Here is a 16299-nt window from a genome sequence, read left to right on the forward strand (position 1 = left end):
AGTATTGATAAATTGATGATTGACTTTTGTTAATGATGGCAATGTTGGTTTGGATGGATGATAAGAGCTTTTTTCTATAAAAAAAAAAAAAAAGGAAAAAAATATTGCAAAGCAGGCATCAATTGCTTTTGCAATAATATATATGGGAAGGAACTCCAGCAAAAAATCCATACAAAAGTAATGAAATGGCTATGCATTTTACAAAAGTTATTGAATATTGAAACAGGTTCAAAACTGACATATATTTTCCAAATACCATTGGAGGGAACTCAGTGTATGCTTTGTTTTTTCAAGTGTTGACTATGTGATCTGCACAGAAAATATGTTGAAAAGAAGACGAAAAAAATCATAGTGAAGAGAGAGATGCCTTCTTGGTAGCAGGGGGTGATGGGGTAGCAGTTGCATTATCTGTCCAATTCTTTTCACCCCAATGCCACAGCATACTTTCCCAGAAGCAGAATTCCTCAAAGCATGTCTTTAAACGCTTGTCTTTTATCTTGATTTTCCAATGGCCATCCATGTAATTCCCTTTCTCAGCTTGCCTCCTATCCCACTCTAGTTGTGCCTTCTGCTTGGACCTAAGTAAACAGTACTTGTGTAAATTTTCTGGCATGGCGTCGTGTACCTTCCACCATGTTTTGTGAGCAACATCACTGGCAAACTCCTGCAGAATGTCCACATTCCAGTTGCAATCATAGTCCCGGAAGCATAGCCATGGTTTGTTGCCCAGATAATGGAGCACATAAAGAATTGGAGGATCGGCTCCAAAGAGGCGAGTCTTCATCTGTTTCTTCTCCTCCTCATCACCTTCCCAGAAGTGCTTCAAGAAGTTCATGTGTTTTGGAATCCGATGCCACCAAGTGAAGATTTCATTCAGATACCCCTGGTCCCCACCATTGTAGGATTCAATCTCATTGATGTGATCCATTAGTAGCTGGAATGTACAATTTGATGGCTCAACAACCATCACACCTGAGTTGAAGAGAGTAGCATTATTTCCTATAGCAGATATCTCAGGCATCTCAAATAAGAAATCAATATTCCTAAGTATAAGAAGGTCAGCATCAATGAAAATGATCTTGTCATAATCAGTCAACTGCCAAAGACGGAACTTGCTGTAATTCCATTCATTATATGCTTCTGGTTCAGCTTTTGGATTCCTGATTCTTTGGATTGTATAAATTTTCCACCCAGCGGCCTCCAAGCCACCTCTATGATAATCACTGATTGAGTCATCAACAAGTATCACAAGGTCCCTTGTTGAACCTGACATGCGGATGCTCTGCGCAGCAGTAATGGCCCCACAAACATATACATGAGCAGAGTGTAGGATTGTTGCATATGCTTCACGGTGTGCTCTCTCTGAATGGAAATACTCTGTTCAAATTTATTCAGTTAGTTTAAGCCTTTCAGATTTCAGAAACCATCTAAACAAAGTAGTTTGGAACCCTTTAAGAGGCGCAAGACTTCAACTCATCATTTCCAAGATGGAAGATTTCCAGGTCAGCAGAAGAAAAAAAGAGTCAAATGTAGAAAAGGTTAAAAGGAGGGGAAAAAACAGCAACAATTATAATTTCTATAGAACCACTCTAGCTCACAAGCATTATAGAGATCCAAAGAGATGATTTAGGTCAGTAATTTAGGATGTCACAGACCCAATTTTGCCAATACTGAATCACTTTCGCTGACTAAAACTATAATCTTGCCTCATCATTATAGCTATTCATCCACGTTTCCTCAACAGGACTTCTTATCCCAGTGAAAAGATTTTACATATGTAAAAAGTTAATAGTGACAGAAAATCTTGAAGCAGCCAGCTTCAGTTATACTGAAAAGAAGAATTTGTATGAACAAACACCTTGAAGAACCTAGTTTGAAACCAACCTTTAGCCTGGAGAGGAACTGAAAGCTCACATGACCCTACTGGCAGTCGAATCTTTTCTCTTAACCTGTGCAGGTTGGGAGTATACAGCCAAGCATTCCCTTCGCGTGCAACAAGGTCCTTGCAAGTAAAAAGATTTGGGATGGGGAAGCAGTCAGTCACAAAAAGCACATGCACTGGGTGAAACCCCTTAGCAGATGCAGCAAGCCTTGCAGCCGCTAGCTGAAAGTGTAGACGTGCAACATCCCTTGACCACTTTCCTGACTTGTTGCAAGGAAGCTTAACTGCAATAAGATCAATCCGTGGTTTGCCAGGAACCTGAAGACTGGGTAGAGAAGGACAATGTGGAACCTCAAATTCTTCTTCTTCATCTATCCATTCAGGGTACAGGGATTCCCAAGTTACATTGACTGCGACAGAGTCCAATTGTAGAACAACATGCTCAGCATCTGGTAACAGCTGCTTCCATTGATCAGTTTCACCATTATTGAAGTTCAACAAGCCAATTCCCTGATATTCATCCCTGTCAGTCAGCTTCTCAATAACACTCGAGATTTGGTCCCAATTTACATCCAACATTGATATATAGCGAGGATCTGCAGCAGCACTGTGTCTTATCCATCTGTCTACAAAACTAGGCCTGCATGTAATGAAGTTCAACTTCAAAAAACTGAAACATAAAACAGAAACAAGAGCAATCCTAAACATATGTTCTAGCAAAAATGGCTGCTCGAGGCCTTTCAGTACTGGAAATTCAAGGTGATCAACTTAAAAGCAGAAATATTGAGGTTGTTACCCATGCTAGCTGATAGCTGGTTAGATACAGGCAGAAAAATGTACTCACTTGCATGCACTCACATATGCACAAACACATGCTCAAACACAAGAATGGCTTATTTTCAAACAGAAAACAAGTAAAGTACAAAAGAGCAAACTATAGCCTGAATAGAACATTGTACAGAAAGATTTACAGGCGGTAGAATATACCGAGATACAAAATTGGATGGGCTATCTGAAACATAAACTGCAGGGGAGCGGAAGAGAGTGAATAGAGTTCCCAACAGAATTATAACCAGCACAGCTTTCAAGGTAGATATCTTGAAATTCCAATTCCTGTATCTAATGGGGACATGGAGGGCCTTCTCTACATCTTTAAAAACCTTATTTCTTTGGAACCCTCTTCTGCTTGTGTCTTCACTGTAAAAATGCATTTATAAGTCGAATCAGTCCGTGTGCATAAAGCAAATAAAAGAGAGACAAAAGTCAGATCCTGAAAAGCAAAAGGTTCTTCATACTGAAAGCAGTTTGAATAGAAAACTGAATGTTCATCCTTTACTTCAGTGTCATGATAAAATTCATTAGTAAATCTAATGTCAATGTAGAGATAAAAATGAAGTATTTAAAACCAGATTTGCAAGGTAACTTTGAATAATGCAAGCAATATTAAAAAAATTTTCAAGGCATTAACAAAACTAGTATTCGCATAATACAAGTACTAGTCATGATGTCGCCTTTGGCTTCCACAATTTCACAAAATATTCCAAGTTGAGATGTCATTTGTAGCTTTCATTCCATAAATTTTATGCCAATCCTCAATTGATCCAAATTTTAATATACTTCAGTTATTCAAGAATCAATTAAAACATGATGAAGAGTCCTAAGTTTTATCAGAGAAGAAGTCAAATCCCAGAAAATATGTTTAGAAAACCATCATTTACACTAAAAATATATTTCACAGAAATTTTTCATTCCCGTGCAAACGACTTTATAAACAATGAGATTAATTCACATAAATAAACGTAATACCAGCAAAAATTAAGACTGAAAAGCAGAATTAATGTAAACAGTTGAAAGCTTAAACAGTTAATGTTAGAGAGGACCGCCTAGGCCTAGCTCAATTTACTTCATATTTGATCTTTTCCAACAGCTAACAAAGCTAAAGGAAAGCGCATAAATACCTACCGTACTAGGAAATTTTCTTCAAATAATTACAAGTTAACTAGAGCAATTAATATGACGCAAATCGAAGGCAACAAAAAAGTGCACAAACAAATCATAGCCAAATTCAAGCAGATCTCGCTGCATTTTCTCGTCAAACAAACAACGGTGCTTAAAAGCTCGATCAACTAGCTAACTATGGTCAACTTTTTACTAAAAAATTTCAGGTTCTCAAATGAAAGCAGCAGCTAGAAACTTGGGTGATGAAATGAAAAAAAGGAAGAAGGAGAGAGGAACCGACGCGGAAGCAGAAACGCGGTGACGAGGCTCTTTGGGACTGAGGGAGGGGCCTCTCATGTTTAGAAATCTTCAGAGAGCAGCTGAAACTGAAAATACCATTTGTTTATGCTTTGAGGTTTCAAAGACTGTACTCAATTTATGGTTTGTTTTATAAGTTTTAAAAAATAGAGAAAGAGGGAGAGCTGGCTTTGCTGTCTGATCCAAGGCTGCGAAGACTCAAGAGAGGAAGCGGCAGTTATTAGTGTTAGAACAGAGAAGGTGAAACATTTGGAATTTTTTTATTTTTTATTTTTTATTTTCCGATGATGCGTGATGATAGCTGGCTTTTTGCCTTGGTCAGTTTAAGACAAATTCAACCAACAAATACATACATATATATATATATATATAAGAAAAGAAAAGATAATTAGACAATTAGCAATGTTATTTTTTTCTATTTATTTTCTTTGAGCTTTCTCAATTTTTTTTTATTTTTTTTTTTGCAAAATAAATGTTACAAGGTATGAATTAGGAAAGGATTCTTTTCACCTTACTTGATAAAAGATGCTCTCCCAGTAAGGATTATTAAAAGTCAATGAAACAAAAAAGAAAATCAGGGAAGGGTGGTTGAGGAGTTAAGTACATGTATATAGTCATAATAACAAGTTAAGAAATAGCAAATCAAGATGAGAAGTCAATTATCTAATAATGACAAAGCCAGCTCTAGGCTTTGATTTGAGAATCCTATTAGTTTTATGTTGGTAGTTAGAGAAAATTGGTCCTTCTCTCATCATTATTGCTCTAGTTTTTGTGCTGTAATGCAATGGCCATGTCGCCAACCATGTTTGCAACCTACAATTATATAAATACCAAACGCAGCGTTGCAACCGCCACGTCAACACCACATACTCTTTTCGGTTATGATTCTCACGAGAAGCTCTTTTTTTTTTTTTTTTATGGTGAAGATAGAGTTAAGCGAGAAACCAAATTTTGCTATGCTTTGGCTACAAACTTTCTTCTTATAAAACTTGATAACTGAGAGGAAAGGTGGATGTTTGGCCCCGTATTAAAACAGCTTTTCTATTATAAGTTTTAAATTATAAAAAAGACTATATTATGATATAATGTTTTAAAAAATTCATATTGTATTCAATCAAAATTTTATATATTTATTTTAATTAAATAAATTTTTATAATTAACGATTGATCAAAACATCACTTGTCATTTTTATACGTACGTGATGCTAACTTGAAAGATAAAAATATTATAAAATTATATCATTATGTCACATCACTATCCATTATAACATATCAAAATGTCATATAAGTACCATGTGATATAAAAATAACAATTTACGTTTTAAGTATTGATAGTCGGTCAATAATTAGTTATAAGAATTAATTTAATCTATAATAAAAATATAAAAACTTGATTAAATATAATAAAATAATAAAAAAAATTTGTAAATTTTCTTGAACATTTTAATTTTTTTAAATATGATGTGCTATATTATCCCTATTTATCTCTAGTTGTCATGGGTCAATTAAGAATTTGTTTTTTTTTTCCTTTGGTATAAAGGAGTAAGTTCACCTAATTTAACGAACTAATCTTCAAAACAAAAGTTAATAATATTATTGAACAAAAGAGTTTTCACTCTATGAATGGAATAACTTAATTGCCATTGATTAGCATGAGAAGTCATTCAATTTGCACATCTCAGCCTCTTAACATATTTTATTTTATTTTATTTGTTTGAATGTTACAAGTAAATTCGTTATTCGATTTACAGAATCAAAACAATTTTTTTTGTTTCATTTATTCTGTTCGTTTTAAGACCTATATTGGTAGTTGGAGAAGTTTGAATGTTTTATGTTAAATAAAAGTAATTTTGCAAATAAATTTGCAAAATCGTTTTCAATAATAAAAGTATTTTGATATAATTTATAACTGTACTAGAATTTACAAAAATACTTTGAAACAAGTACTTACAATTTATCATATTTTCGCAACAAATTTATAAATTTGGTTTCCTTTTACAAAAATTTTTTGAATGATATTTACAAAAATAACATTACTTAAATTATTAAATCTAAGCATTTAATTCATTAGTTAATATATAATCTTTTTACTTAAATAACAGAATTCGAATTCCTCTTATCAAATAAACAAAAATCACCTGAGCTCCTATAAAAACTTCAACGGGCCCAAACAGGTGAAGTTATGCTTAAATATTTTATACATCATCAAAATACATTATACATGTCAGATTCATGGGAGAAATAAAAGCTTTTAATAAAAAGATAATTTAAGGTTAACGCTACCCTCATGGTCGAAAATGGCAAAATCCGTCTGGATGGGCCCAAAATGAGTTGGGCCTTCCGGATGGAAGTATCTTTTGAAAATTATTAATCAATCGATGTAAAAAAGAAAACGAAGGAAAAGTACGGGAAACGCTGCGTTTGGGTCTGTCTTCTCTTCTTGCATTTTCAGATTTCTAAAAATTTTGTTACCCTCTACGCTTAAGCAGATCTGAATCTTCTTTTTCTCCAGAACAAAAAAAAAAAAAAAAAAAACAAACCGCTCCAACTTCGCGGAAACATCACAGCCGTCGATCTTAGGGGTCTAGTATAGAGAATAATCGAAGATGGTGCTGGTATCGGCCGTACGGGATTACGTCAATCGGATGTTGCAGGACATCTCCGGCATGAAAGTCCTCATTCTCGATTCTCAGACGGTAATTTATTTTTTCTTCTCTTTAATTCGTATTTGCTTTAATTTCAACTGAATTAATTTTAACAATTTATTACTTTAATTTAATGATTTTATTTTTATCATTAATTTTAAATATCTGGTCACTTTAATTTGGAAATGGAGTAGTGAGGAAAACTGTTGTGATCTGAGGGTAGAAATCAGGACATTTGAGATAATTAGGAACTGAAGTGAGCATTTTCAATTTAGTACAAACAGATTTGGCATTTAATTGGCATTGAGGCCTCGAATTTTTGCTGCTAGTTAGTTAGGCCGAGTTTATTGTTATAGTTTTTTGGTTCGCTTTTGTCTTGAATGGATCGTTTCTTATACTTGATTCTGCGAAGGATCAGTTGTTGTGGCTTGTTGTAGCTTTTTGATGAGCAGTTAACTATTTGTTATTGGTGGATGAAGCTTAACGCAGTTTTGTGAGGGTTTTTTGCATGATTTTTGTCGATTTGGCTGGTTCAGATATAAGTATATATAGCCTTACTTAATGTAGCTGTAAGTAATTAGAACATTTGAGCTGGAAGTTTGATCATTGTGTCGAATGAAGTAGTTGGAGAGGGAGCTCCTTTCCATCCTCTATAGCCAACCTCTATGATTCATGTAAATTTGGAAGCGGGCATGGTTTCTATAATGGTGCATATTGTTTTATAATGCTTTTTAAGTTTCTTTGTTTCTTGATTGTGCAACTGCAATTTGTATGGGATTATGTCAAATTGATGGTAGAGAACTGCTTAAGGAGAAAACCGGACTTCTGTTTGTGTTTGAAGTGCTGGATGTAGTTAACAGTATGTCTAAGAACTTGGAGGGGTATGGAGGGGGATTCTATAGTTCCCATTATTTTATTGTCAAAAAAAATAAAGAAGAGGGAAGTGAAAGGAAGGTGTAATGGGAGGGCCGCTCCTTCCTTTCCCTCAGTCCAAACAAAACCTAAATGCATCTATTCCAAGATTGTGACAGCAAGGAACAGGCCTAGCTGGAGTATTGTGGAATTAGGTAGAGAAATGACCTCCTTACCTAAAATGGAAATCTGGATATGTGTTGGGTACTTTAGTAATTTTCTAGTCCTAGCTGCACTTTCTGAAAATCCTACAATTGAGTCGCTGAGACCATGTACCATCCCTATCTGCATGAGTTGCCAACCAAACATATTGGTATAAAGTTTATATTGAAGGAATTAATAGTCATGTTCGCGTCACAAATTTTCGATAACTTCAACTTCATGAGAATTGAAGGTTTGATTTTGCATTGTTGTTGCTAGTTTATGGGGTTTCTTAATGGATCAACATAAATTAATAAATGAGTCATTTAAAAAGAAAAGAAAATGATGGTTTTGATTATAGGTAATGTATTCTGTTTTCTGAGTCACAGGTTAGCATAGTGAGTGTCGTTTATTCACAGTCAGAGCTACTTCAGAAAGAAGTATTTTTGGTAGAATTGATAGACTCCATTTCCAAGTCAAAAGAATCAATGTCACATCTCAAGGCAGTTTATTTCCTTCGGCCTACATCGGAAAATATTCAGCACATGCGGCGTCAGCTATCCAATCCTAGGTTTGGAGAATATCACTTGTGTAAGTTCTTTGTATCTTTTGAAATTTGGTGTGGCTATAATTTAATTTTACTATAAAAATATGAAAAGTTTTTTATTACCCAATCTTAGATGTTTTGCTCGAAGTGCATTTTCATCTCAAATTGGGTTTTTGCAGTTTTCTCAAACATGTTGAAAGATACCCAGATTCATCTTTTAGCTGATTCAGATGAACAGGAAGTTGTCCAGCAACTCCAGGTAAGTCTGACTGCTATTTTCTTGAGTGGAAGTTTTTTATTGTTTGCCCTTCTTCATCTACCTCTTTATTTGAGAATAAACTTGTCAAGAATATCAAGTCTAGAGTTTATCCATAGTTGAGTAAACTACCATATAAGAAATCTGCTGCAAGATGCAGAAAGACAGCCATTCCTGTTGCATCAGTGCGATCCCTGGATGGTAAGATGAGGGCATAGGTTCAACTCTTGAGAACACATTGCTTAACTGAAAAGTCTTTTAAGTGAGGACTGTTTTAACCACCCCATCCAGGACTCTGCATTTCTGAGAGCAGCAATGTGTGGCAATGCTAACTCTTTAACATCATGAGGAGGTCACTATAGTAATTGTTTGATCTAAGGATTGACAGAGAATATTTTCTCTATGTCAGTAGATGATGCATTACTGAAAGGGGTGATTTAAGCATTGTTCTTATGCTGGCTGAAATGGCTATATATTTATAGTCCAATTCACCTACCTATAATGTGAATATTCCTTAATATCGTAGTGTTGTTCATAGGTTTCTGTCGTGTATAATTAAATTTTAAGAATATTTCCGGAGATGCCGTATACTTTTAGATCAGAAATTAAAAGTTTGGCTTTGACCTCTTATATAGTTCTTGTCTTGGTTTTGCAGGAGTTTTATGCAGATTTCATTGCTGTTGATCCTTACCACTTTACGTTAAACATGCCTTCAAATCACCATTATATGCTCCCAGCAGTTGTGGATCCTTCTAGCTTGCAGCACTTCTGTGACCGAGCTGTTGATGGTATTGGTGCGCTTTTCTTGGCATTAAAACGAAGACCAATAATTAGATATTCAAGGACCTCTGATATTGCAAAAAGGATTGCTCAAGAAACAGCAGTGAGTAAAACTGCATAACATCAACTATTACAAACATTTACATCACTGATTACTGGGAATTTTGCTAATAAAAACTGTTCTAGATTTTGCTTAGTTAATTGTTTGATAAATCTCTTCAATACATATGTGAATGTATATATTTAAAATGATTTTTAAGTTTTGTCATGGATAAGAAAAACTTTAAGCTTGTCTATAAATCTTGGAGTCACGAAAAAGAACTGATTTTCTTCTTCTTCTTCTTCTTCTTCTTCTTCTTCTTTTTTGTTGTGTTTCTGGGGTATGACAGAAACTAATGTACCAGCAAGAAAGTGGTCTTTTTGACTTCAGACGGATGGAAATGTCTCCATTGTTGCTGATAGTTGACAGAAGGGATGATCCCGTGACTCCATTGCTGAATCAATGGACCTATCAGGTACATGTTGTTCTGACTCTTATCTCACCAGTTCTTAAAGGTAAACTATGCCTCTTGTTATTTTCAAATGGGTAGCTACATCATATTTTCTGAATTACATTTTGTAGGCAATGGTTCATGAATTGATTGGTATTCAGGATAACAAAGTGGATTTGAGAAGTATTAGCAATCTTCCCAAAGATCAACAGGTTGATTGCATTTTTCCTCGGCTAGATATAGTTGTTTTAATATATGGCAGTGGCTTATCTTTGTAATCTCATGCTTATAGGAAGTCGTGCTCTCGTCAGAACAAGATGCATTCTTCCAAGCTAACATGTATGAAAATTTTGGAGATATTGGAATGAATATCAAGCGAATGGTGGATGATTTTCAGCAGGTTGCTAAAAGCAACCAAAATATCCAGACAATAGGTTTCAATGAGACAAAATTGAGTATTTCAGATTTATTAGTGATTTTTTTTTTGTAATATTACTGATGGCTGAGGTAGGTCATTAAATTATTATGCTTTGAGTTTCTGCAGAAGACATGGCCAAATTTGTGGACAATTACCCTGAGTACAGAAAAATGCATGGGAATGTTTCAAAGCATGTAACATTGGTCACCGAAATGAGCAAGATAGTTGAAGAAAGAAAGCTTATGTTGGTTTCAGAAACTGAGCAGGAGTTGGCTTGCAATGGTGGGCAAGTTGCTGCCTTTGAGGTAGTGAACATGTGCTTGTTTTTATCTCTGTTTCTTCTTTTTTAGCTTGATATCTGTTTATGAGTCTTCATATATCGATCGGTTCTGCATTACAATTTGTTTACGTCATTAAGATACAGAAGATATTTGTAAATCTCATGATTTTTTGGTGCAATTATCAAGAGCAAAGACTTCCAAAGGATGAATATGAAATGTTTTAAATGGTGTTAGACCAAGGGATTGGATCCTAGGGTCACTTACTGCAGGAAAAAGGGAGTTTACAGATGAAATGTATTTGTTGTTTAGGGATGTTAAAAGTAAAATACATTTTAACAAGAGTCGAGATTGAATAATTGATAAGAGCTACTGTTAAAATGAATCAATGAATGAGCTGCATAGGATATATTTGAAAGTGACATTGTTCTCAAGAGTAAATGTTGGTTCAAAATCTATGATTAAATGAGCGTACTTTTGTCTCTGAAAGTGTTCTTGTTTTAAGAAAAGGATGGTTCTTACACTTTGGAGAAGACTGATTTTGATAAAAATAAACACACTACAAATAGGAATAGAAACCATGTGATTTATTTACAATGCACACAAACTAGGCAACAAATATTTTTCTGCTCAATTATCTCTCATCAATGAATCTATTTACTCATCAATTCTACCTTCCATATTATCACTTACAGATCAAAATTGGTCCTCAGTATTTATTTTAACCATCGGATTAGGTTGTAGGTTTTTTAGTTTACTGGGTGTGAGATATAGATAATACTCCATTTAAACTATTACATGATTTCAATTACTAGTATTTATGTGGAGATGATCATGGAATAAAAATCTTAATTGTGATTTGGAATGAGACTTGGAAGCACATGGTATATTTGACAAGCTCTGATGATCTTCTTTACATACTTCTTTGCAGGCAGTGACAAATCTTTTAAACAATGAAAGCATATCAGATGTTGACCGACTACGCCTAGTAATGCTGTATGCTTTGCGCTATGAGAAGGAGAGCCCTGTCCAACTGATGCAGCTATTCAACAAACTGGCATCTAGGTCTGCCAAGTACAAGCCTGGGGTAACATAACCAACATACACATTGTGCTTGGAATTCATGTGTCATCATCATTTTATTTATTTCCTTTCCACATGCATGTATGCATGTCATTTCTAAATATGTTTATTCCTTGATCAAAATCTAATGCTTATCAATTATGGTGGTGCATATGGCCTGATCTCTCTCTCGACATTCTAGTCATATGATAAGAATTTTTTTTTTTTTGCTGGTAAAGCTTGACTTGCTGTTTGAGCTGTTGCAGTTTTTTAGCAATTGCAGTTCTGTCATTGATTAGTTCTCTTTGTGAAGCTGAATCAATCAGCAATTTTGTTAAGAGGTATTTAATTCTCATTGAGAATTAACTGGTTTTAATTTGTCTGCAATTGTGGAACAGCTTGTCCAATTTCTCCTAAAGCAAGCAGGGGTTGACAAGAGAACCAGTGATCTTTATGGAAATCGCGATCTTCTGAATATTGCTCGCAACATGGCTCGTGGATTAAAGGTTTGTTGCAAAAGGTTTTACTTATTTTCTTAGAAAGTTTTTCTTCATTTGCTTATAGATCATTTTCAAACTTTTCTTACTAGGGGGTTGAGAATGTCTACACCCAGCACCAGCCTCTTCTATTCCAAACTATGGAAAGCATAACCAAAGGCCGGTTGCGAGATGTGGACTACCCATGTGTTGGAAATCATTTTCAGCAGGGCAGGTTTGTTGCTATATAATAAAGTTTTCCAATTTTTGTTGGGAAAGTTTGCGGTTGATCTCTTTGTTTATAGAATAAATGTGTGTCTACATTCATTTAATATCATCACTTTAGTTCTTTAAAGTGGAGGCCCCTTGATATTTAAACTTGTATATTTAGTTCACTTTGGCATTTTGTGAAGTTGATGCTGGATGATAAGAGCAATATGTGGCTGGAAAAAATGAAAGTTGGTTGTACGTCTTTGATGTACTTTCAGATTCTTGGCCTCTCATGACTTTCCCCAAGTATAATTTAAGAGGAAAAAACCACTCCAATAAATAAAGAAATGCTTCTAATGATATTGTATGAGTAGTAGAACCTCTTTTTTCAAGTTGCAAGATGATGCAAAACTCCCAAAAGGAAAAGGAAGATGATGCAACAATTTTTTAGATAGTCATTTTGAGCAAACAATGCAGTTGTGATCATGAGCCCAAAATAAATTCTTGCACTGAAAACTCCCAACCTGGACTCAAGTTCTCTTAGCCTCAAGCTTGTTTAACAAATGAATCTAGTTCCAGAATGAACCAAGCAATAGCACCAACTGAGCTGAACGCATGGGCTTGGCTCATTTTCAGCCCTAGAACTAGCATTACGTGTTGCATGAAATGATGTCAGAAATTCGTAAGAGCAGCATTTAACAGGTCACTCATTTTGGGTTAAACTTTGTTGATTCACAAAAGTTTAGGAAAACTCTTCTTTGTGTTATTAATGATAAACACATATACAGGAAAGAAAGATATGTAAAGATCTCAAGTAATAATTTTTCAATGATGCATGTTCTGTCTTTATACAGGCCACAGGAGGTAGTTGTATTCATTGTTGGTGGAACAACTTATGAGGAGTCCCGTTTTGTCGCTTTGCAAAATGCCAGCAATTCTGGAATTCGTTTTATACTTGGTGGGTCGGCAGTTCTGAACTCTAAGAGGTAGGCTGTGGATATTCCCTAAGTCTTCTACATACAACATACAAGCATAAAAAGGGTATCCTAATGGTCTGTTGGCTGTGACACGCTGACACTCGTAACAAATCTTGATACTGAATTATTTTTCCACCTGGGTTAATCGTACATTAAGTTAGCTTGAACCATGTTGGAACTATATAATGTATCTTGAAAATTATATTTTTCATTTTGTGTTGTCCACAAGTGGACCTTTACTCTCAAGGATGGCTGTGATTTTATTAGATAGACATTAATGACTAGAATATAGTCCTTATTTCAGAATATGATTTATTAAAAAAAAAAGGGATTTATGGAGGAAGTATCAAGTAGTTAGGTTTTCGATTTTAACGAGTTAAAATTAGGAAGTTTCTCCCTAATTTCATTGTAAGTTGTCAATCTTAAAGTGCTAAATCAATTATATAAAAGTGCTTTATAAATAGAGTAGATGTTGGTTTATTGATTGCCAGAACTTTGTGTACCAGATTCATTGCTCTCTGATCATCTTCTTAAGGGATGGTTTTTGGCTTAAAATGCAGGTTTCTGAAGGACTTAGAAGAAGCTCAGAGGATAGCTCGAACCAGCAGCAGTGTCGTATGAGCTCGAATTCTGGCATATGCTGGTATAGAACCATGTAAATAAGCACTTATGGCTTTATAAAGGATATCCCGGTTATACTGTTTTGTCTGGAATTGCAACAGCAATATGACAAGGAGAGCGTAGAAATGAAGCTTATTGTCGTAAGCATTTTGCAGAGAGTAACAAGTCAAGGTAAATTGGCTAAAACCAGCATTGAATTCATATGGAGAGAATTTGGTCTTTGTCCATCGCCTAGTACTTGTTCTACATAAACTTTTGTGCCCTCACCAAGGGATAGAGAAAAATTTTGTGTACAAAAATTCCCTTGCTCCATTTTTATTGTATACCTCATTGATGTATTCAACCATGTATTTGTATTATCATATAATAAGCTATAGTTGTTTTGATCCATATTTTTTTTAACAAAAAGAATTATTTTTCACATTTTTATTTATTTATTTCATGCTTTTATTCATTCTCTTTAAGGATTTGAATTCCTAAATCTTTTCTAAAAATCTAAATCACTTTGTCTTTAGAACTAGTCTAACTCTTAATTTGTCATCATGTATTGTCAATATTTTATTTTACTCTTTAAGTAGTATCTATTATTGTGTTGCACGTGAATATTTAAGTAGTATTTATAGTTGTGTAAGTCTTTATTCCATTTTAAATGATAATCAAGTGTGAAGCATAAATATTTTTAAAATGTAAAATTTATTTTTTTATTAGGGAAAATAAATAATACTTAATACATCATTCTAGGCTAGAAGATGTTAGATTGTCTGCGAATAGAATTTCACTAATGTTGCTATTAGGTGAAGAATGCGAAATGTGAAGTCTCAAAGATAGATTTTCATGATATGTGACCATTCAATCTGCATATTGGTTTGTCTGAGGGATGTTGAAGGACTTTCTTGATGGTTTTGAATTTTTTGAAGAGCAAGTAGTGAGTTGGATTCCACTTGGAACTTTCTAAAGCCCTTATCCTAGCATATTTTCAATCCCAGTAAAACGCTCATAATTTTGCTTGCAAGGAAAAAGAAACGCCAATTTGGTATGTAAATCTTAGTATCCAATTACCAATATCATCTCTAATAACTCTTCTTACTGTTGTCGTTCCTGGCTGTCCTCGAGCACTTCCATCAACGTTCAACTTTACATAGAGTGCTTCACTGCTACCCCTGCTACTAAATGTCCCCTTTTCGCTTTATCATTTTTTCGCTATAAGTTATCCCATGCTGCTTTCGATTTAGTCCAAATCTAGCGCAATGCATTTCGTGGCCAAACAAAAGTATCCTCAAAAATAGACAAATTTCCCCAGTACCATAGAAGCCATGTGGCGTGTTGGAAATAATCCCCCACGGTAACCCATCAAAGGTCTCCTCATTCTTTATATTTTCTAACATCCAACTGTGTAAATCAAGAGAGAAAAAATTACTGGTACTGAGCTTGGGAGTAATTTGTATCCATAGATTTCTACATGAATCGCAATCCCTCAGTGCATGAAGTAGGGCCTCTATGTGGTTATGACACTTGGGACGAGTGGTTGGAATACTTGCAATTCGCCTAGATAGCCATTCCTTAGTCGGCAAAGATTCACGAAACATCTTCCAAAGGAAAACTCAAACCTTCCTTAAGTTGATAGTTTTCTATATTTGATTCCAATGACTCGTTGTTGGAAGATGGCTATTTAATTGTATCTCATACGCTGATTTCGCCGAGAATTCAACATTACCTGATGGCATCAAGAAAACTGTATCTTCTTCAACACTGGTAAGATCGATCATTATTGCAGCTATTCTTAAAATAATGTGTTGAGGAAGATCCTGCTCCATTTGTTGCAGAGCCCAGCTTCCAAACTTGTTGTAAAAACTAGCTACAGGCAATTGAAGTTCCATATCTGATAAGGCTCTGATTGCATGGTTAAAGAGTGGACCACAATAAAGCCAATTCTTTGTCCAAAACTTAGCTTTTGTGACCATTTGCAATGGATATTCCTAAACCTTTTTCAATAACTGGTTTACACTTTAATATATTTTTCCACACATGTGAGTTGATTGATTTATCTGTTACTGACATGAAATCTTCGTGTCTAAGATATTTTCCATTCAAGATATTCAACTAGAAGCAATCTTTCTGATTCCATACACTCCAACCGAGCTTAGCAAGTTAAGCTAAGTTGAATTTTCTAGAGTCATGTACCTGGAAATCACTTTCTTCCTTCTTTGCACAAAGCTTTTCCCAACTTAATGCATGAATTTTCCTTTCGCTCCTCATATGTTCCCAAATGAAATTTCTATTTAGTTTATCGATTTCTTTAATGGTCAATTCTGGGAGAAATGATGTTTGCATTAAATATTACGCCATT

At 34.7% G+C, this 16299-nt stretch overlaps 2 protein-coding genes across 2 annotated transcripts; one reads left to right on the top strand and one right to left on the bottom strand.

Moving 5' to 3' along the window:
• Positions 96 to 4451, bottom strand: LOC18592541 (putative UDP-glucuronate:xylan alpha-glucuronosyltransferase 3). Its single transcript, XM_007019339.2, has 4 exons — positions 4122 to 4451; positions 2870 to 3079; positions 1885 to 2522; positions 96 to 1377 (listed from the first exon to the last, which is right to left on the bottom strand). Exons 1-4 carry the CDS (start codon positions 4175 to 4177, stop codon positions 347 to 349), a joined length of 1935 nt encoding a protein of 644 aa, XP_007019401.2. The 5' UTR covers positions 4178 to 4451; the 3' UTR covers positions 96 to 346.
• Positions 6542 to 14370, top strand: LOC18592542 (vacuolar protein sorting-associated protein 45 homolog). The gene is made up of 13 exons (XM_018126251.1): positions 6542 to 6834; positions 8226 to 8427; positions 8563 to 8642; positions 9295 to 9522; positions 9809 to 9934; positions 10042 to 10122; positions 10203 to 10344; positions 10455 to 10633; positions 11538 to 11693; positions 12067 to 12174; positions 12258 to 12379; positions 13209 to 13340; positions 13892 to 14370. The coding sequence occupies exons 1-13, from the start codon at positions 6745 to 6747 to the stop codon at positions 13950 to 13952; spliced, it is 1707 nt and encodes a 568-aa protein (XP_017981740.1). The 5' UTR covers positions 6542 to 6744; the 3' UTR covers positions 13953 to 14370.

This window comes from Theobroma cacao, chromosome 8 (assembly GCF_000208745.1).
Source record: "Theobroma cacao cultivar B97-61/B2 chromosome 8, Criollo_cocoa_genome_V2, whole genome shotgun sequence".
NCBI lineage: Eukaryota > Viridiplantae > Streptophyta > Magnoliopsida > Malvales > Malvaceae > Theobroma > Theobroma cacao.

Excerpts from the sequence above, each read along its gene's own strand:
- LOC18592541 (XM_007019339.2), bottom strand. The coding sequence starts at position 4,177 with ATGAGAGGCCCCTCCCTCAGTCCCAAAGAGCCTCGTCACCGCGTTTCT. Across the intron at positions 3,080-4,121 it reads CACCGCGTTTCTGCTTCCGC|TGAAGACACAAGCAGAAGAG; the intron begins GTCGGTTCCTCT and ends GCATTTTTACAG. Across the intron at positions 2,523-2,869 it reads CCATCCAATTTTGTATCTCG|GCCTAGTTTTGTAGACAGAT; the intron begins GTATATTCTACC and ends CATTACATGCAG.
- LOC18592542 (XM_018126251.1), top strand. The coding sequence starts at position 6,745 with ATGGTGCTGGTATCGGCCGTACGGGATTACGTCAATCGGATGTTGCAG. Across the intron at positions 8,643-9,294 it reads AAGTTGTCCAGCAACTCCAG|GAGTTTTATGCAGATTTCAT; the intron begins GTAAGTCTGACT and ends TTGGTTTTGCAG. Across the intron at positions 13,341-13,891 it reads GCAGTTCTGAACTCTAAGAG|GTTTCTGAAGGACTTAGAAG; the intron begins GTAGGCTGTGGA and ends CTTAAAATGCAG.